The sequence below is a fragment of the Aphelocoma coerulescens genome, chromosome 4 (assembly GCF_041296385.1).
Source record: "Aphelocoma coerulescens isolate FSJ_1873_10779 chromosome 4, UR_Acoe_1.0, whole genome shotgun sequence".
NCBI lineage: Eukaryota > Metazoa > Chordata > Aves > Passeriformes > Corvidae > Aphelocoma > Aphelocoma coerulescens.
Window position 1 is genome coordinate 52,179,259 of NC_091017.1, and position 21,753 is coordinate 52,201,011.

At 38.3% G+C, this 21,753-nt stretch overlaps 1 protein-coding gene across 1 annotated transcript in view; it reads left to right on the top strand.

Moving 5' to 3' along the window:
- The window catches only part of SCFD2 (sec1 family domain containing 2), a 195,928-nt gene that overhangs the window by 27,554 nt on the left and 146,621 nt on the right, over positions 1-21,753 (top strand). Inside the window, exon 3 of the mRNA XM_069014109.1 lies at positions 7,513-7,640. Within this exon, the coding sequence (XP_068870210.1) occupies positions 7,513-7,640 (128 nt within the window). The remainder of the gene's footprint in view (positions 1-7,512; positions 7,641-21,753) is intronic.

Sequence of the window (21,753 nt, forward strand, 5' to 3'; positions counted from 1 at the left end):
ATTTTAACACACATCTAAGTGGGGATGTGAGAATAATGTTCTAAGTTGAAGGGCTGCAAAGAAATTGTTTTATAAAAGGTTTTGTGTTACGCCATGTTGCAAAATTTTTACTAATCTCTGGCAGAGCTGGTAATGTCCATGCTCCTGCAGTTTTCTGCAAGCACAATACCAAGATGACATTAGCTTTTTGTATTTTTTTTTCTAAGGTTAGGATGGATTAGAAAATAGTTCAAGTTCTTACTGCCTGAAGTGCATTTAATTTGGCTGAGCAGGACTGCCAACTGTACAAAATGTTCAGCAGCACAATTACAGTCTGCTGCTAGGAACCACTTTAAAACTTAAAGTTATTTTGCTTTCTTAGAAATAAATAATGTTAGTCCCTTCTGGGGATGTGCAACATACATTCATTTGAAAACAAAAATTTTGTGGATTTTGTGTTTTTCTCTGAGGAAAGTATTGCTGAATCTTTAGTTGAACACACATTGGCTTAGCCCATCAAGAGCACGTGCCTGGGATGTGCTCAAATTGCAGCTGTGCTAGAGACTGAACTCCTGGAAATACTAATAGCTGTTTCTGTATGGAAGATTTTAGATACATGGTATTGGAGCTATCTGGTCACTTTCAGAAGGGTGAAATGAAGAGCAGCTTCATTCTCTGAGCCCAGCTGTGTTCTGGGAACATGGCAGTGCGGAGCTCTTCTCATCCATGCGGCATTGCCCACAGCATCCCCACACAATCCCTGCAGCAGGGAGGAGCTGCTGTTCGGGGAAAGCTATTCTAGATGTTGTGGGTTGTTTCCAGTTGGGGGCTGCTGTCTGTGTGGTGGGGTGCAGTCAGGGACTTGGCTGTCCCCACCACAGTTGTCAGGCTGGCACTTGTGCCCAGGAGTCCACAGTACATCTGGTGGAGCCTTGGCACAGCCTCCGCTGTCTCCAGAACAGCAGGGCAATTGCAGGGGGGAGGGTGTCCCTTGGTACGTGGCCCTTTGCTCCAGGCTCAAAGCCAAATCGTTGCATCTTATCACAGGATTGTGCTTCTCCTTGGTTTATCGGTATTCAAATGACATATTGCAGCAATGGATTTGTCCTTCTTGGTAATGGTCTTCTGACCACCTGGTGTCATTTTTTTAAAGTGCTGTGCACTTAATGTGGGTGTTGCATTGTCTTTAAACAAATGTGGGATTGCAAAGGCAGTACTTGGCAGCACACTTTTTTTTTTTAGCAGTCACTCAGTTTTGGGCAGCTTTGTGGTATTAATGACCCTCTAATTTAATCTTTACTGAATTTTTCCCTTCTCCCTTCCTCTTGTGAAAATATACAGGCGCAGCTGAGCTGCGTCTGTATAGCTGTAAAGCTATATAGACAAAAGGTGAAAGCTTTGCTGATACAATAACCACAGAATCTGTCACATGTTGAGACTATCATAGTTTTCCTTCTGATCTTTTTTTCATCTGTGAAAGTATAAACACAACTACTTTGTTATGCTGAAATTCTGTCATTTCAGCTGATTAATTTTTGAAGCCCACTCACAGTTATTTTCTGTCTTCTATTCAGAGCCTGCGTCAGCAAATTGCTGTTTGAAATCCCATGTCCTTTGCCAGGTGTATAAATAAGAACATTTGCTTATTCTTTCTTCCTTAGTATCTTGCTCATTATGATCTCCTCCACCTGGTTATTTGCTGTTTATGCTGTTATGATGTAGGCTGTGTTTTCACCTGATCCCAAGAGGTTTAAAATCAAAACAAAACTGTATAAAGTCATCTTTTTCTTTCTTCATTTAAGCTACAGGAGATCTGTGAAGGAAACTCTATGTAGATACTGATTTCTCAATTTGGCCTTTGTAAAGGTTGTGGAAGAGACTCTTGACCTGTTTTTCAGTAAGCCTGGGGGCATGGCAAGGCCTACAAGTAACTGAAAAAAATGCCAGTGTTTTATAAGAAGAAAACAGGATGACCTGAGTTTGTCCTGTTAGGCAAAGAAGTCCAGACAAAAATCCAGTAATAGATAATGTACACGTCACTTTTATCTTCCTTGACTGGAAATTAGATCACATCAAAATAATTTGCAATAGCTTGCCAGAAACTACATATGTGGCTGATAATTTTGGTGATTATGGTATGCTGCTTGGACAAGAGGGTTTGATTTGTTTTTATTGGTTAATTACTCATGCTGATTGAAGAAATATACTTCCAAACTAGTACTGTAAATGCTGGGGGGTGTTAGGAATGGTCTATTCATACATCTGAAAACATAATGGTAAATGGGGAGCACTTAGTAATTGAATGAACATATTTTCTTGTATAGGCTTATCACTTCCTGACCTTTTGCTCTTGCATTAAAGACCAGGAAGACTATATTTTAATATTTTGTAAATAATAGACAGGATCTGAAACAGTGAGGGAAGTAAATATCTTTCTGTCCTGGTGATATGAAGCAAGAGACATGTCATTTCAGCCAAGGGTGTATCGTGGTGTTGTGCACTGGAGCCCCTCAGGATAGTAAGTGCCCCCAGATTTCTGTCTTTGCCTCTAGTTTTGCATCTGCTCTGAGAGTTTGCTCTCCATTGACTGGTGCTTGATTTCACCTATTTCCAGACTACTACCTCCAGCTTGGTAATAGCACATCCCAGTGCCACCAACCTCCCCTGTTCTACTTAAATTTGTTTAAAATGAGTAGCTTTGAGACTAAGCCTACAGATGATCAAGGATAGGGGCACTTTCTATCTGTCAGATAAACTTGGCAGTGTTGTACTTGCAGGACTGGACCAGACCAGATCAAGAGAATAATTTACAATTATTTTAACAGATGCAAGATTAGGTATTTGATTATCAACCTGTAAATGTCTAGATCAAGCAAATTAGTTTCGTGATCAGAACATGTTGCTGAAAGGAGTTCCATGGGAATGAGAGAAGTGAGTATTGCTGAAGCTAGTGCACCATCACCAAAAGATCTGCTTACCATACTATACCCTTCTGGTTAGGATTTTGGCTTTTTCACCCTGGCATCTTGCTGCCAGTAAACAACAGATTTCATTGTGTGGTCTTTCCTTTGGATATTGTAAATTTGAGAAGCCAACTAGTTAGCCATGTCATGGCTTAATTGTTTTATTATTGATTTTTATTTTTGTTCTTCCATCTCTCCTATCTTTAATTAAAGAAAGTGTGCCTCTGGAGGCCGCAAATTGGAGCTGCTTTGAAGCACCTGCATCAAGCTTTAGTCAGCATGGAACATCCCAGTCTTTCTGACGGGTTCTCATCAGCACCTTTTTCCTGGAACTATTGCCAGCTGGTGTCTCATTTTAGGATTTGTACAGACTATGGGTCTGATGATTTGGTCCTTTTTCCCTCTGTCTTCATGATTCAGCTTTGAAAACTGGCATGCAAATACCAGAAGTAGGGAAGCTGCATCTTTTAGTTGTCTAGATTTCTCCCTCTTTCATTATGATCTTTTTCATTGTCATTTTAAAGTACAAATTATATGCAGTTAAACTTTAATTCGTTTTGGAACAGAGAGTGTCTCATTAAAAAAAAATTGTGTATGAGGGGAAGTGAGAAATTTGCAATTATGAGATGTCTGTCAAAGACTGCTTTGTGTAAATTGAATGGTATAATTGTGTCCAATGGAGATTTTCAAAGACTTCTGCTTTTCCTCTAGACTTAGTGTGATATTTTGTTTAATAAATTTTCTACCAGGTTACTGCTACACTTGTTTTTATTAAATTCTGTTTTCTGATATAACTGGTTGATAAGGTACCATGACTATAACAGTAAAAGGAAGGGACAGGGTATCAAATCCATGAGCAAAACTCTGCTCTTGTTGGTGCAACTGATTAATCAGAGAGACACCAGAATTGTAGCATTCTCTTCTCTTTGTCAGGCTTGCTGTGCCCTGCAAAACATTTTGTAATAGAAATGCACAGAAGTGTGTACTGCAATACTTGACTAATTTTGTGACATTTATTCTGAAGGGGTTTGTGTTCCTGTGCTGTACTGCTGTGTAACTGTAAAGGATTTATTTTTTCTTAAGAAAACCATCATCATTCAGACAGTATCTTTTAAGGGTTTTGTAATGCATTAAATATTAAAAAAAACCAAGAACTGTTTAATTTCAGAAAACTACTTTCAGAGTGCAGAGGTTCACTAGATAATGTGTAAAATCAATACATCGTTCTTGGGAAGTCAAAGAATGCAAGACAAGGGAGAAATTTGAATTGGGGTGCTGTATTCCATAGATATCACTGATTACCAGTGTCACCAGACTGAGGCATTTGCACCAAAGCAGAGGAACTGCAGATGGGAAAAAGAGAAGGGGAAGGGCACCATGACAAGAGCTGGAAGGCAGTTGCAGACAAATGTCTCCCCAAAAGGGTAAGATAAGATAATATATTTTCCGCGTGTTAGAAATCTCTAAAAGGAAAATGTTGTGGTAACTTCTCAGATCCGGCAAGAGGCAACACCAGAGCCCTGTACTGTGTCCTACTGACTCATTCCCGGCAGTTATTCCTGTCTTGTCACTGATGAAGGTTAAGAGTGGGCTGTTGTTCAAAGCAAAAACCCTTCTTGGAAAGAGTAATGGTGGGGGAACAGGAAAAGTGTTAGCAGCAGAAAAAATATAAGTACTTTTGTGGCTCTTTTCCCCTATTATATTAAAAAAAAAAAATGGCTGTGCTTAAAAATTGTTGTTTTCTGTGGACTGACCTAGGCAGTTGACTGTGCTAGCTCTTCATATACATTGACCTCATCCTGCTTATATATAGTTATATATAAGATATCTAAACCACTAAGTATTCTGCAAAGCAGTGGGAAGAAAACTGTCTGCAGAAACTCTGGATGACACAGAGATGCAGCATACAGGAGTGTGGTTGACTCATCTGCTTTAGGGCTGTACCACAGTTGTTTTGCTTTTTACTATTTTTGATGTATTAAAGCAACCCTCATGGATCCTGCAAACTTTAGTCCTTGGGATTAAAGAAAAATTTACCATGGCTGAAGGAGGAAGAAAGAATTTACAAAGCAAAAAGCAAATCCACACCCCTCCCCTTTTTTTGTTTTCTTAAAGCATTAGTATGACTCATTCTTATTTTTTGTTTCTTTGTTTAGTTTAAAATAATGGGTCTGTTATTTTGGAGGGATTTTATAGTTGATTAACAAGTAGAAGTACCAGCTGAAACAGGGACTTGTCCTAGTGATGATAGATGTTGCTTTCAAAGACCTTGCCCTCTAAAGTGACAGGGCTAATCCACACATGGTGTGGAAAGGGCGAGCAGCAAGCAAGGATAACGGAAAAATGGTGTAACCTTGTCATATACACTCTTTTATTGACTTCTATAGGTGCTTTTAGGATGAGTTTTCCACACTTTACTGTTTGCTAAGTATCTTCATGAAGTATAGGAGTGAGAAAGATGAGACTACAAAAACCTGTGCAAAATCTGGTAGACTTTTATTTTAGTTTCCTTATGTTGCTTGTTTCCCTTTGTTTGAAAGGCTTAGCTCCTGGTGTCTTGTTTATGTGAGACTCTGTGCTTACATTTATGGTGATGAAGAGAATTGTGAGAATGAGAACAGGTTAAAAATCTTAAAAAGAAGCTTGACTTTTCCTCCAAATAGGGAAAAAAGTCATTTTAAACCTAGCTTCCTGCTGTTGCAGGTCCAATTCCTGATCTCTATAGATTTGGTGTCGGAACTGTATGTTCAGGAAGGGGTTAGTTATCAGGCAGTGCAGTGGCCTTATAAAATCCAAACCTCAGGCACAGTTGTAAATGACAGTGAGACGTACCCTGTCAATGTGATGTGAACAGGATCAATACAATGCATTTAAAAGTGATGTTGGGTGGGGAGTAGGCTGAGTAGTTAATCTGTAAAAACAGCATACCTGAGGATCATAGAATCAGAGCTATTAGAAGACCTCCAAGATCATCAAGTCCAACCTTTGACTGAGTAAACCCCTTCCCACTAAAACATATCACAAAGTGCCAGATCTGCTCATTTTTGAAGACGGCCAGGTGTAGTGACTCCACCACTTCCCTGGGGAGCCTCTTCCAATGCTTGACAACCCTTCCCATAAAGAAATTTTTTTATTGTATTGAAGCATCTAGTTGCTTTGGAAATCTCTCATTTCTTGCACTATTGTATGTTACATATCACTGTAGTTTTTGTAGTGAAGAAGAATCTCCTTGGAGCTGCTGCCCATGAAAATTCGCAGCATCAGTGCTCAGATCACACTTGGTGATGGAGTCGAGGGAGCTGCTGCAGGTGCTCCAGCTGCTTTTGAGAGGTGCTACCTCCTGCCTCTGTGTCTAGAAAAAGGTTGAGTTGCAATGTGTGAAAGAGAAATGGAAAGACTGTGTTAGGTCATCTGATTTTTTTTTTTTTTTTTGCCTCAAAGCATGGCAGTAGGGTGAAATTTGCACTTCCTATTCGTTTGTGATTTGTTCAGAGGAAGGGTAACTCAACCTTTTTCCCATGGTCCTTCCACCCACTCAGGCTTTGACAGAGGATGTGGGTTGCTGGGATGTCAGAAATGGGACTTGGCGATCCTCTTACCTGGTTTGGGAGACAGCATGGATTTGCTAAATACAGCCCTGCTGTTGCAGCAGAGCATAAGAACAGCTGCTCTGAAATGGGTATCAAATGAATTATTATGGATTTCCATTTCCATGAAACAAAGCTTGCTTTGGCATGTTTATAAACATGTTGTAAATGACATCAAAATGTGTTTAGGCATTAAATGTCCCCTGAGGAAAAAACATAAGGAATCTTTTGCTGTAAAACAAAAAATAATTTTTTAAAAAAAATTAACATAGTTAATCCCAATGTGTGGCTTTAGCCCCAAGCAAGGGATTTCCCTACCTTATCCTCCCCTGCTACTGTGAGAACACTGAATTAATTCACACTAGCAACAAATGCAGTGTCCTCAAGGAAAGAGAAGAATGACAGGGAACTGAGTGCAGATGAGCTACACAAATGCCTAATCAAAGTTTAGCAGCAACAACAACAAAAATGAAATCTGTAATTACAGAAATCAGACAGTCACTTTCTGCTATGGATTATTCGTTTCAGATACAGAGAATCCAAGAAATCCAAAGTGATGGTAGTTCATCAATTCGTAACAACAGCCTTCAGCAGTGGAAGTACCTGCTGTGGGATGTAAAGTCTCATGGGGGAGTTAGACCCCATCCTTTCCATAGCTTTTTAGTAACTGAAGAAGTTTGGATGGTTTCTGATATTCCCATGGTTGAACAGTAGTGGCTACTTTTAGAATGACATCTTATTTATTATATGTGAATTCTAATGCTTTATAATTGGTAGCAAAAAAAATCTAGCTTCTTTTCTGTAAAACTGTAGCAACTGTTCTGCTAAGAATAATCAAGCTTTTATATCACTTTAATTTTGCTTATATCCTGCCCACCTGAGAGATTACTAAGTAGAAAGATTCATCTCAAAACATAAATGTTGTCTTAAGTTTACTCCATTATTCAAGCAATGTTTAGTGTAACTGTGTCATTTTCTTATAGTGATCCAGCTGCCAAAGCTCTCTGGGAGTCCTTCATGAACCTCAAACAAAAGGAAGCTGTGATGGAGGCCAGGAGACACCTTGTGGAGGCTGCAAGCAGAGAAAATTTACCTATTAAGATGAGCATGGGTAAGTAATGTGACATAGTGGTTCCATGTTCCCTTACATAGTGGTAATGTGGAAGATGATGTCAGCTTCTCTTTTTCCACATAACCCTCTTGGAGAAAACCCACCCATTCCTGCTTCATCCCCATCCTTGTCAACAGAGTTCAGGTGACTGTTGTGGCTACCATAGGATCTTTCTGGTATATAAGTGAGAGACTATTTATTTATTTATTTATTTAAAGATTAAAAATATTGAGAACCGTGACAAAGCATTGGAGTTCTAGAAGGAGGGTTTTAAAGGCATGTAAGTGGTTAGCAATGCTACTTGTCTTCATTTTACAGAGCATGAGAATTTGGGTTTTCTAAAAAAGTCAGCAGGATTTGTGTCCTGAAAGCAGGCAGTGTAAATAGCAGCTGAAAGTTGTGCAGCTCTTGTGTATGATGACTTTATATAGGTAGTAGTTACATTACATAGGTAATGAGGTTTATGTCAGGTAAGGCTGCCTGGCTCAGGGAAGTTTAAGCTGAAAACCATGTCTGGACACACTTTAAACCTGAATTTTTCAAAATATTAGAGAAACAGATTAAGACATAATGACTTTCAATAGCTCTTTTAGAACCCCATTCTCATTATGTATCGTACTCAGTAAAATGTGGGTATTGATACATTGTTAGGTGTATAAAAACTGGTATTGCCTCTATACAGCAGTATGTTTTTGCATTGTGTATACTCTTAGGTCTATTTTTTGTTGAACTTTTCATCAAGAGAGACAGGTCTTCATGGAATAAGACTAACAGACTTTATCTGTAACTGCAGAGTAAACTGCCAAGGTGTTGTAGAATTAGATGTACAACCAACTCATGAATTTCTAACAGCTATAACTTGTAATATATTGTATGGTCTTTACAAATACCTAGAGCATGCATTTAATAGATTAGTAATCAGAAGTACTAGATTTCTGCAACAGTAATATTGTAAGCTGTTTTAAAGAAATGGAGAAGGAGCAGCTGAGAAAAGGCTATTACAAATTTGTCTGAAGGAGGGAAGGTTCAGTAAATAATAAAACCTTGTTTAAGCTTTCAGCATGTGTGTGAGTATTCAGCATAATAATGTTAAGAAGCCCCCACTATTTTTCTATTACATACACTGTAAAAACAATTATTATTAATGTTGAAATTCATCTTTGTTATAGAAGTAATTACTTCTTGTCTTCGAGAGGTAATGATCCATCTGTGACCTTTGCTCCTTTGTGTGAGTGATTAGATTAGCCACCCTTTCCGCTGTGTTCCCTTCCTGCGAAGGCTGCGGTAGCTTAGTTCTTAATCACAATAGCTGACATTTACTGAATGTCTGACATACGTGGGCACAACACAGTGCTATATGGAAACATCAGGAGCTGATGGTAAAACAAATTTCTGATTTTTTTTGTTGTTGTTGAAATGTAGCATAAAGTAATATTCACAGAATTTTGTTCTTCTGTGAATCGAATATTTATCTTGCACTAGAATCATAATCAGTTGTAAACTTTGTAGTTGAAATTCAAATGGTGAAGTAAAGTTTGAGGCAGTCTTGTAAATGATAAACAGTGATAAAATAAGAAACAAAGGGGGGGGCACTACAGTCACTAAAATAAAAAACTTTTTATTGAGCAGAAATGCAGAAACCCTGAAATTCACACCCAGATGTCATATTGTGCAATGACACTTATTTGTTAATGACTTTTTAAAATGGACATCTATACAGCATTCACTGCTTGGTCATCATGCTAGAGAATATCTTCGGTCTCTGTCTTCGGTCTTCCAGGGAAGCTGGAAATCGTGCTGTTTATCAATTGCTGCGTTTGCTGAGAAGCAAAAAAATTTATTGGCCTGTTCTGGTCCTGATTGCTGTGAAAGGCTCCTTCCACTGCAGCTGTGATATGAGGCAACACTGGCTGGAGAGAAGGGAAATGCTTTCACTGGGATCTGTGCTTAGGCTTGAGTTTTTATGATTTTACCTCAGGTTCTGCTTGTATTGGAAGATTTTGCTGGATTGCACATTGTTTTTCTCAACACTTACAGTGTTTTCTGAGTTTTTTATGGCCCTAATATTAAATGTCAGGTAGTTTTTCTAGCATGAAAGTTTCCTCTTACTCTCTTTACTAAGACCAGCTGTGTCAGATGGTAAGAGTATTTTCCTTACTACTTCTTTTTTGCTTTTTCTTTACCCTGGAAATAAGGAGTGAATTACATGTGAAAGCAAAGCTTTGAATTCCATTTGGTGTAGCTGAGCCCTCCTGCAGTGGCCACCTGCCTGAAAAACTGCATCACTTGTGACACTGGCAGCATGGGATCTCTGCGCAGTGATGGGAAACTCAATCCCATCCTGTTTCTGTATTTTCAGTGAAAGGAAAATAAATTTTGTTGTTTTCTGGGCTTCGAAAGGCTGCTCATTGCTCTGAGGTGTTCCTGTGCTTGCCCACATTTCCTCTGCAAGGGATGTGCCTGATGCCCAGCTTTCCTCTTTATCTGCCTGGCTGCATGTGGCAGGAGCAAGGACAGTTCTGGGAGGACATACAGGTCAAGCTTTTGCTTTCTGATACCTTCTGAACATGTCCTCCTCCTCCTGAGAAGGAAGGACAGTAGGAAAACTGTGGAAGGGTACATGTCTTCTCTCCAGCACCTCCAAATGTCTGCTGGCCACTGGGAACTCCATCTTCTTCCTTTGAGATTGGCAGGAAGAGAGGAGGGGAGATCTGATGAAGGAGAAGAAAGAGAAATAAAGGATACAGCAAGTATGGTTACATTTTTTGAGCTGGGTGGATTGGAGCTCTGCTTTCAGGTGTTCTTGATTTGCATATTCATTGTTTTAATTGTATCAAGGGAAGTGGTAGTGGGTACTGAAGTATTTGTTTGCATGTAAACAGGTGGAGCTCTCCTTTTCTAGATGTCATTTAAATAAAGAGGCATTAAAATATTCCGTGTCAATCTATATACACATGCACACTTCAAAAAACCAATAGCCAACAGACAACACTTTTTAAGAAATACATCAGTTCCATTTTTCCTCTGAGGTATTTGCATTTGTGTCTTATATACCCAGGTGATTGCTGGTAAATACTTGCCAAATTCTGGTCAGATATCCTATTGTGTAGGTGTAAATATGTAGGTGTAAATTATTTTGGCATAATAAAAATCCTGGCATTTAAAATGTATTTTATTTAAAGAATTAAATATCCTTTTGGAAAGCTCTTTGGAAGACAGGATTGTTTTAATAGCTTTTTGGTAAAATTTATAGCATTGTGCTAAACTTAAGTGAAATTGTAAATACTGGAAAGGGATTACTTTTGCCCACCACTTGGTGACTGTAATGAAGCTGCTCTGGAGCAGCAGAGAGGTTGCTGCTTTTTCTATTCCTGAATTTTCTGCTCCACTCTTCATAGGTCTGAGGCATATCTTAGTGATCCTCTGAGCATGGCAGCCCCTGACTCTCTCCTTGAAAGCTTTGCTACTAGCGTAGTTTTTGGCAGTGGTAAAAACTTTGCTACAAATGTGCTTTTGTGGCTTTAGCAACACTCTTACTCTTCTGTTTGAAAAGAGCACAGTAAACCTTGAATGAGTCTGAATTCCTTTATTGTGTCTTTTTACTGGCATGGAGACTGATGAAAGTCGAAACATTGGTATAGTAACAGAAACAAAGTGCAGTGTGCTGTTACACAAGCCCTTGTTAGCAGGAGAAAAGCTATTTGGTTTCTTTCCATTTGAACTGTACATATACAGTTTTAAAAATCAAGCTCACTATAAAATTAGCAAAGCCTTTGTCTCTGTGAAGTAAAAAAAGAGTACTATAACTTTTTCAAATGGGGTAGTTTATATGGATTGAATTGAATTCTAGTATTTGATTGGGTAGAAATAGGAAGATGATGTTCTAGTGTGATGATATGAAATAATATTTTGAGTTTAGAGCAGTAGCTTTAGATGGGCAGGATCAATATGGTAGATCAATACTTTATCTAAAAACATAAAGCATATGAAATGTGCATTATTTTCTTTTTAATGAAGAGTTTAATTGGACTGCAACAGTGCTTAACATGCGATTTGTTCTTTACAAGACCAGTGTAAAAATATTCAATACCATAAATTTCTGGAATAAATTTTAAGGATAAAAGCTACAAGCCAAGATAATGAGCTAATAAAGTAGGTAAGTACCTATATATATATATCTTTCTAGATAAAACAAGTCTGATCTCAGGTATCTAAAATCTGCAAGCTGCACTATCAGTGAGGCAGCAGCCAAAGTTCTCCTCCAGGCATCCTCATGAAGTGAGTATCTTCCTGTACCAACTCAATTGACACAGGGCTGGCTTAGCCTGAGGTGTCCCAAGTGTCTAATGGTGGGTCTCACAGTGCTCCTTCAGGGGCTCCCTGATCTTCTCGGGGTGTTTTTCCAAGGAGAGGGAATGAGGGAATGCCGCTTTTCTCAGACCTGAATTCCTTCCATTGTGCAGCCTGGATCCTGAGCAAGCAGTTCTTAAATTAGTCTGCTCTTTGTCTCTTTAAAAGGGACAGGAGTCCTGCAGTGTGGGACTTTCTAGCCAAGTGGATTTTTTTTTCTAGCCTATTGCAATACTGAGTTCCCAATTTCTCCCTGTAGTGCAACTAAAAACGTAGTCTTGACCTGAAGCAAATGTTCCCAACCTCAGTGATGGTCAATATAGCAGATGTTTCGTTGCATCACTCAGCCCCGGAGGCAGGAAAGCTTTTTGCTTCTCAGTGTGCTAAATGTTTTTGAAGACTTTGAAGTGTTTCTATAAAATTTGGAAATGCTCCTATTTGGGAGGCTTCTGTATGGGCCTTTGCATTTCCAGGGGAGTGTACTTTAAGTATAGTGGGGATAGCCTTTCCCTGGTAACTGTTGAGGAAGGTGGTTTCTGAACAGTATTTACCACATTAAGAACTGTAGAAAGACACTGATATTATGGCTATTTCACCTTGCACTGTTACAACAGGCTGAAGTTGAGGGCTTCAACCCTGCTGAGGGTTCACCTAACTAACTAAATAGATCCCATATTTTGATAGTCATTTGAGTTTGCCAGTTTAGGACACGTATGTTCGAAGCTCCACATGTGCAGAGAATATGTTGCCTTCTGCTGTTTTTCTTAAAACAGCTAAACTTTTCACATAATCTCTGTAACTTATTAGGTGTAACAGAAAAGATGAAGGATACTGATATTCCTGCCTATGAAGTTCTCTGTTTTTCAGGAGATGTGACAAAGTAGCTGAGAAGGTGTGATATTCAGGAGCAGAAGTTTGGTTTTCATCAGTAAGTGACACTGCCTTAGTGTGTGGTGTTGTTTAGAAGCATCACCAGCTGAGGAGCCATCTTTGTACTAATCATAATTCTTTTAAGCTGGATGTCATGCCAGTTCATTTTCTTTTCACTCTTACCTGCTGATACTCAGAGTAGTATCTTGATAGATACTTGAGAGCATAAATTAGTTACTGAAAGGAAAAAACAAACACACCTCAAAATAACTATGTGTGAGGTGAGATATCCATATGCATATTTTGCAATTTATCCATCCCTTCTTTTTCTGTCTAGCACATATAGGTTCCTGTAGTTGAAAGAATCATGTGATTTATGAAGAGCAAGTATTTATGCTCTTGGTGTGAATCCTGTGCAGGTTGAAGATTGAATTGAGTTCTTACTGGGCTGGGAAACAGCTGTTGTTGTGGAGGCAACTGTATGGCAGAAACTTGGTGGTAAAGAAGAAGATAAGGCAGTGGCAGAAGCCTCATTTTGAGAGCACAGATATGCATCCTTTCTTATCAAGTGCATCCCAGAGAAAGAATTATATGATATGAAGTTGATGGAAAAGGCCTGGCAGAATTTTTACCCTTTTTGATGACTGTTTCCATCATAACACAGAATGAGTGGTATCAACAAATAGAGATGAACTGTAGCATAATCTTGTCAGGGTTAGAAGGAATCTCTGGAGTTCATCTAGTCCAACCTCCTGCTCAAATCAAGGACAGATTAAGAGTTAGACTAGATATGTTGTACCTTGTTCAGCTGAATTTTGAATATATCCAAAAATGGCAATTCCACAGCCTGTCTGGCTACCCTGCACTGGTCTTAACCACTCCTGCAGAAAAAATGTTCTCCTTTATGTATGGTTTGATGTTTCACATGCTGCAGTTCGTGACCATGGCTTCTTGTCCTCTCACTCTGCACCTCCAAGCTGTCTGATTCAGTCTTCCTGTAGTCACTCATCACATCCATGAAGACAGTAACACCCCTTGCTGCTTTCATATCTTGAGATTAAGCAAACCCACCTCCCTTAGCCTTTACTTGTGCATCATTTTCTCTAGCCTTAATCATTGTAGTGACCCTTCTCTGAATGTACTCTAGTTTGTCTTGTACTGTGGAGCCCAAAACTTCATATTCCAGATGCTGTCCCCCAAGTACTAAATAGAGGTTTGCAACCACTTCCCTCTGCCTGCCAGTTGCATTTGTGCTGATGCCACCTAGTACATGATTAACTGGTGCAGGGGCGTATGGCTGATTCATGTTGTACTGGACAGACACATTTAATCCTGAACTTCGATGGAGCTAGGTCACAGATCCACTGTTAGACTATTGCAATGAAATAATCACAGTAAAAGTTGAAATAAGGCCTGGAAAAAGAAGGCTTTGTTTGCTGCAAAATGGCATGTGGAGTGTAGCAAAAGGCTTGCTAGTATCTACAGTCATCCATGAAATGTGTTCTTAGTGAGTACTATTGTCTCTACACTTGAAAAGAGAACTGGAAACTGCAATGTCCCAAATGTTGAAATACTGTGCTAGCAAATAATAAATTTTAACCCTTCTTGTTGGACTTCTGCTCGAACACTGGAAATACCTAAGAATGAAAGAAGTCCTCGTATGCAGTTACTTAAGTTTGCTCTTTTTAACTGCATTTGTTTGATTTGGGCAAAACCATGAGGACTGAAAAAGAGGTGCTGTGCCAGGCCCAAACACAGTTGGTGATGCTTTAATACCTATGAGTTTAATAGTGAAGGAACTCTCAACCAGTGGAGCAATACAGTATATTTCATGAGGAAGAAGTAAAGTCTAAAATGAAAAAGGCAGCTGTTCTTGTCTTGTAGCTGCTCAGCTGATTCAGTCAATTCCTCTTTCTGTTTTTATTTTTTCTTCTTTTAACAACTTACCAATTTCTTTTGTCTCTTACCCTTCCTTGCTCCCCTCCCTCCTTTGCCTACTGAATTGTCTTTCAGTAGGTTATGTTCCTTTATGAATTGAGGAAAACACCAAGTCTACCTGTTATTTGTTCACTGATTTGTATTATATTTAATGGCAGAGTATCGATTTCACCCTCAAAGTGCAGGATTTTTTTTTTCTGGGAAATGTACCCACTCAAATCCACGTGAGGTGAGAAGAGAGGAAAAAATTGATGCTTGAACATCTGTGTCATTTACACATCCTGTCTGAAAAAAATGTACCTTGGAATACCAAATCCTCATCTGAATTGCAGAGATAAAAAGAATGGTTTGGAATGTGCAATCCCACTGGCTTCTCCTATGGCAACAACAGCCACAACTTTTGAGAATGAGTTTGGAAGGGGTCCTGGGAGTTAAGTCCTGCCCTGTGCTCAAAGGAAGCATGCTGTATTTATAGAAGGAGACTGAGATTGATAATGTGAAGTGCACTCATAACAAAAATAAATTTTAAGCAGAATAGGTAAGCAGAGATGTTTTAATCCAAAACTGCAATTATCCAGAATAGTATTAAAATAATAATAAAAAAAAGAATTTTTGTGGAGCATTCTGTAGCCTCTCTGTTGTAAGAAGTTTATTTGGAGGCAAAATTTCTCCCTCAGTATTTTAGGAAGGTATTCCCTGCAAGTGATTGTAAATGGCTTTTAGCTGTTCCTGTTTAGCAGATGAAGTGTTCTTCAAATTTATTTTGGCTGTTGTGGGTTGGTTTGAGTTAGGGTTTTTTTGTTTGCTTGTTTAATGACTACTGAATTATGCATTGTGTGAATTTACCTTAAAAAAAGAAGTGTAATATTGGGAGTATTCATTCTTCATTTAAGTTTAAAGAAAAATTTCAGCTCGTTCTGAAGTACCAAATACCATGTTTTACCCTAAGGTCTTGTTGAATTTTTTTTTAAACTTTATTTCTGATTCTGTGACTTCATATTCTTGCAAAAATAACAGCTCCTAGGTTTAAGTTAGTTTTCAAAGTGTCAGTAAAGGTATTTTTGTCTCAACTGTCTCTCATTGTTCTGTGAATAATGTACTGCATGCTAAATAGTTTCTTGTGGTGTAAGATGGATAATAGTTCAAGCCCTAATAAAATTGTAAAACATGTCATATTTGTGTCTCATACCTCATCTACTTTGCACTTCACTGCTATAAAACAGTTAGCAGATGGACCCTGTGCAGTGATGGGAAACAGAGAAATATGTTGGTGGTATGTTTTCTTTGATTAAATTGTAGTTGGCACATGGGTGCAGGACTGTGGCAAACCTTACTGTTACTTTTAAGAAGGGAGTGGGGTGACATTAGTCTATCTGTGTGCCTGGTTTTTTGGATAAAGTTTTAATTTTTTCATTATTTTTATATCTACTTTCTTCCTAGAAAATAAACCAAGAGACTGAAATATATATGTGAGACCAAGTCTCCTTCTGTGTCTGGTTGTGATTAGAATTGAAGATAATTCTTAAAAATTTAAAAGTAAACACAAGTGTTGCTCTTGCAGTTCTGCAAATATATCATTTTAATATTTGTATAATTTCCTAATGTAATATGGCAAAGCATATATAAACTTCAGTATGAAGTCTTTTTGTCTTAATAAAAGTATAAGGAAAAGTCTGTGTTAATGTGGTCTTTCTCTAGACAATTTTGATGATGTTCACAATAGTTAGGAGTAAACACTGATGTGCAGATAAACATTTGTAAAGTTTTGAAACAAAGGTTTAATGTAAATCCACGTTGTTACTAATTTTTTTGTGCTGTTTAAATAAAGAGAATGACTTGGAGTTAAAGGCTTAAAAATTTAAATAGCATTTATTTTGCACATATACTGGCAACTGGTATTGTTTTGAGGGATTTCACAATTAACATTACTGCTTCATTTTCTGGAATCTGTAGTGGTAGCAAGTCAGTCTTTCTAACATCTCTAAACATGCAACTTTTATACCAAACAAATCAAATTGTACAGAAAAGGTTGAAATGCTTCTTCTGGTTTTTGAATACCTATGAGTCAGTTCTGGTAAAGCTAGATCAAAAATCCTTCTCTATAGAAATAAGCTGATTAAAAAGAAAAGAAATATCTATACACACACACACACATAAATTTGTAAAGTAAGATATTAAAGATGCTACTCATCAGTTTTGAATGCTGAACTTCCTGAAAAGAAGTAATTGTATTGCCATCTTCTGTTCTCTGATAAAATTTATTTGGTGGGGGTTTTTCAGGTAAACACCAGAGATTTTTTTACTCACTAAGCTTGCTTTATTTTTTGCTGATACTGAGTTCTATGGTATCATCTCAGTCTTGAAAGTAAATATTTTGATTTTTGAATTTGAAGAGATTTTTTAAAAAAGCCACTGCACAGTAGATTGTCCATTTATGATAATCAGGATGTGGTTAAAAATACAGGAGCAGGTCTCTTAAGCCTCTTTGTATCTGGGTGAAAAATAAAATACTTCAAGTTCACAAAATGAAATTCACTACAATTGCTGTTCTTTCTATCTGTGGGGAAGCAACCTGGTTGAAAATAAGATAGAACTTGTTGTAATGTGTGCTGTGACATCTTCATTTCGTAGGGCCCATCAGCCACAAGGACTGTGTTTTACATCAAGGAAGAGTTGATGAGTGTGGGTTGGGAGATGCTGATTCTGGCATGCAGTGGGAACACTTGGCACCTCCACTTTGGTGGAACACTGTTGTGGGTATCAGCACTAAGTAATGTGCTTTGTGTGTCTGCCGGTCACAGAAAGAACTTCAGAATTTGCTTATGTTAAAAAAGGAGGGGGAACAAACTTAAAGTGGCTGAAAGTGATGTAGAAGGAAAGGATGTCACTGAGAAGTGCCTTTGCCAAAGGATTTAAACCAAAGATACAATACGTGCTGGTGTGCTTGCAGAGTCTGTAGGTGTAAAACTTGAGGTGGAACGTGGCAATTCAGTAAAACTGTGTGGGTTGCCCAGTGCTTTTTTCATCAAGTATAATTGTGTAAGCCTTCATTCAGTCTCGCAAAGGATGACTCGTTACACAAGAGACATGGTGAATTACATATGTGTGCACTCATACATCATGTTTTCCATTCCTATTTAATTGCTTACCACCCAAAATGATTGTTAGGATATTCTCAGCTGCAGAAGTCTTCCAGAAGTCATAAGAGAAATAATCAGTCCTGTGAATAGTGTACCAAAGAAGAACAATGACCTCCTTCTCTCTGGGGCAGTGTGCCAAGAACACAATGAAGTGCTTCAGTGTCTGAGAACATATGTCGTAGGGCTAAACGAGGACATGCGCAAGCCACCTGACATTCCTTTGGGAATGTTATTTTTAAGACAAGTTGATTCATTTCTGTGAGGAGTTTAAAGTGTTCTGGAGATAATTCAACCAAACTTGTATATTTCAAGTCCTCTTGCAGTCACAATGAATTACTGTTTTCAAGGGTTACTGGGTTTTAAGGGCCGGAGACTCCCTGTTTGGGAGTTGGCCTAGTACTCTGTGTTTATTAACTTGGTGGAAGAGGTAAAAAGTAAGTAATAAAATCCGACCCCAGTGCATATTTACTCAAGATTAACAGGAGTATTTGGTAAACTCTGGTATGCCAGTATTAAATTACAAGTTTTATATTGATGACAACCCCTGGGATGCTTAATTCTGGAAGATGAGATTTTACCTGTTTGTTCAAACAGTTCTCTTTTTTTAAAATTTGCTATAATACTTGGGAGGGCAATCAGAGAGTATTGTAGACACTGGCTAGAGATGGTTGTTACTTTTTTTTGTGCGTACTGACTTCATCAAAAGACGAAAAACTGAATGGTAGAGTGCACAAAGAAGGAAGTAATCATTTGAAGGACCAGAACATTTAAAAACAAAGCTCTGAGGGACAGAAAAGAGAAAAATCACCAATTCATGTTGGAACACCTAAACTGTATATTTGTCAAAGCCTTAAGGATGTATTTGAAAACATGCAACTGTAGATGGTATAGAAGTCATAAATCATAACTAAGGTCATATTTAGGCATCTGGACTTAGGTGCTTAGAACTGGAAATCCTGATTATATTTTAGTGCTTTAGTTATATTTGTCCCACCTAATTGATTAGCTTTTGTTTTAAAGCATGTAAAAGAATGGCAAAAGAATAGTCAATGGAACTGATATTTAAGCATTGTTTCCATTTTGTAATAAAAGATTAAGGCTTATTCAGAGAGGGAGCTAAAACAGCATATGGCACCTGTATGAATATAATTGGTCTCTATAGGAACACAGTTAAAACAAGGATTTAGTGATACCATACACATCCAGTGATACAGAATAAACTGCTTTTGGGATAACTAACTCAATGCTACAGCTGATGAGACTGAAGCCAAATTGGGTTAGATGTTCAAGCTCACTCAGCAAGTGCTGGTTGAGTAGTAAATAGAGTCCAGCTTTATTTGTTCTGGGTATATGCCTCTATTCCAGAATTTCCTAAACATCGGTGTAGTTGTCACCACTGTCTGTGGCTCCATGAAAGCCACTGCAATACACACCTTCAGATGTGACATGTGGCAGGCTCTATCTCCCTTAAGGTGTTGAGATGTACTAGAAAGCCTAAGACAGGGAAGAGTGGCTGACCTTCAATGCCTGTGTCCTTCAAATGTTGTTAAGGTGGCAGGAGGAATGGGAGTCAGTAAGGGCCAGTCACAGCTCTTCCTCGATGGCACAGTGCTGTGGGTGCAGGCAGCAGGAAGCTGCCACTGCCTTGTGGCAGTGTACTTTGGGGTATACTTCAGGGACTTCTCAGACTCCCAAAAGGGGGTTATCCTGGGATTGCTCTGGTGGGGACTTGCTGTTTGTACTTATGCCTGTTACCATGGGGTTATCTGGGTGCTGGTGTTTCTGCCACAAAAAAGGGAGAGGATTACAAGTGACCATCAGCCCTAGAACAGATGGGTTCATGTTTGTGGGAGATGAGCGTGCACTGTTAGAAATAAGCCTGAGACATCTGCTTTCAGTCTGCTGTAAGGTTTAGAGCCCTTCAGGTCCAGAGCCTTATTCTGGAGGAGCCAGCCAAATGGCATCTCATACTGGCCTACTTTGCTTCTCTCCAAAGAACTAGGGATTAGCTGATGTTCTTTTCTTTATTAACAATTTAAGGGCTGGATGACTTTTGAAGTAAGCTAAACAAAAGCTGAGATTAAATTATTTTTCTGGCACTTGTTGTTAAAGATTGTTATTGAAGCTTCCCAAGAAGTACAAAAGAATTTTGAGTTAATAACAACATCTGGAAATTACACTAACAAGGAGACATAAGGGGCATCATCTGTCCTGCTAAATTGCTTTCACTTAGCTTGTCAAATATCCAGCTCCCTTAGCAGCACAGCTGCCCAGTTGGCTTCATGGAATACAACAGCTTTCTACATTCCTCGCAAGTATCTGGCATTGCTACTGGGAGAGATAGGTCTATGTTGATTAGACTGTGGACAAGGAAAACAATTTATCTGGATTTCTTCAGTCCTCTACTGACTTGAAAAATCTTGTCTGTGAACATAAGCATGCCAAGATTGTTTCTTATTCTTGGTTCTTTCAAGTGAAAAATGGACCTCAGCAAAAGCACTCCAGCCAGTGAAGCTCTGTGTTCTTGCATAAAACTGAACAAAGTTTAAAGCTGTGTGTATTTGGCGGTTCCTGCAGTCTTGGAAGAGGAACCACTGATTTACTCAGTTGGTCACAAAATGTACTTTCCTCCTTACTTGTTTCCTTGTCCCTATGGAGGTAATAAACTAAGTGCTACATAAAAAAAATTAGGCCTGGATGTTTGGAACAATGCATTGATAATTCTGACCTTTGCTCTTTAGACACCTTGTTCATCCATAAATTTTTATTGGATGCATAAGCGCTTTTGGATTCTGAATTCTAAAAAATTCCTTCTACCAGTAAATCTATCTTGAAAAATAATTATATTCTTGAAGCAATGCCTGCATTGCACTACGTAGACTGCAGCATTAATTTCAAATGGAAAAAAAAAGTCATACTGCTGAATTGTGTCTTGATGTCTACAAATATGGTTTGTCCAGTTGACTTTTTGTTTAACTGTTAAGGTGAAAGTTTTTCTGTTCCACTCAATCTACTCTAACTACTCAAACCCAGACATTTAATATCAGCTGCTGGTAATTTCTGCCACAGTATGTCTGTTTTGAGTGATCTGCTTTGCTAGTAACAGAAATACTTTCGTTCTGACTAATTGTGCATGTCATCGTTTGTACATGTATTATGAACTGTGTCTATTTGATATGGTAAAACATTGAAAATGTTGATATTCAGTGCTGCTATTTTCATATTTAGCAACAAATTCTTTATTTCAATTAATTATTAAAAAACCAAAACCAAACAACAGCTTCTGTAATTGAAAAGTAGGCAAAGTTGATCTGCAGTTCTTTTGGGATCTGCTCTAAATTCTTGAAAGTTGGAGGTGGAATTCACCAATATGTTTACGAATTAATTCTCATAGGAATAAAGGATTGAAGGGGGCCATTTGTATGGAATTAAGTCTTGTGAACATTTATGCAACTGCTTATTAGACACTTACCAAACCTCACCTTCGAACAAGTTACATTTGTTTGCCTCCACTCTTGCCTCCACTACTGGAAGATTGGTTAATACAGTGATGTTTCTTAATGTCTTGTGTAAATATATTCATGTGTTATTTATCCCCATTGGTTGTAGTACCAGTATTGAACCTTCATGTAAATATTTTTTAGCTATTCATAGAGACCTCATTTTTTTTCCAGCTGGGGCAGGGAGTCCATATAAGCCAGACATTTCTGTTTTGCTTTCCTAACTTTAGTTCTTCATCATCCTAATTGTTATAGTGCATGCACCACAGTTCTGAGTTAAACTTCCAGGAATGGGAGTGATTTGAGCTGCACAGA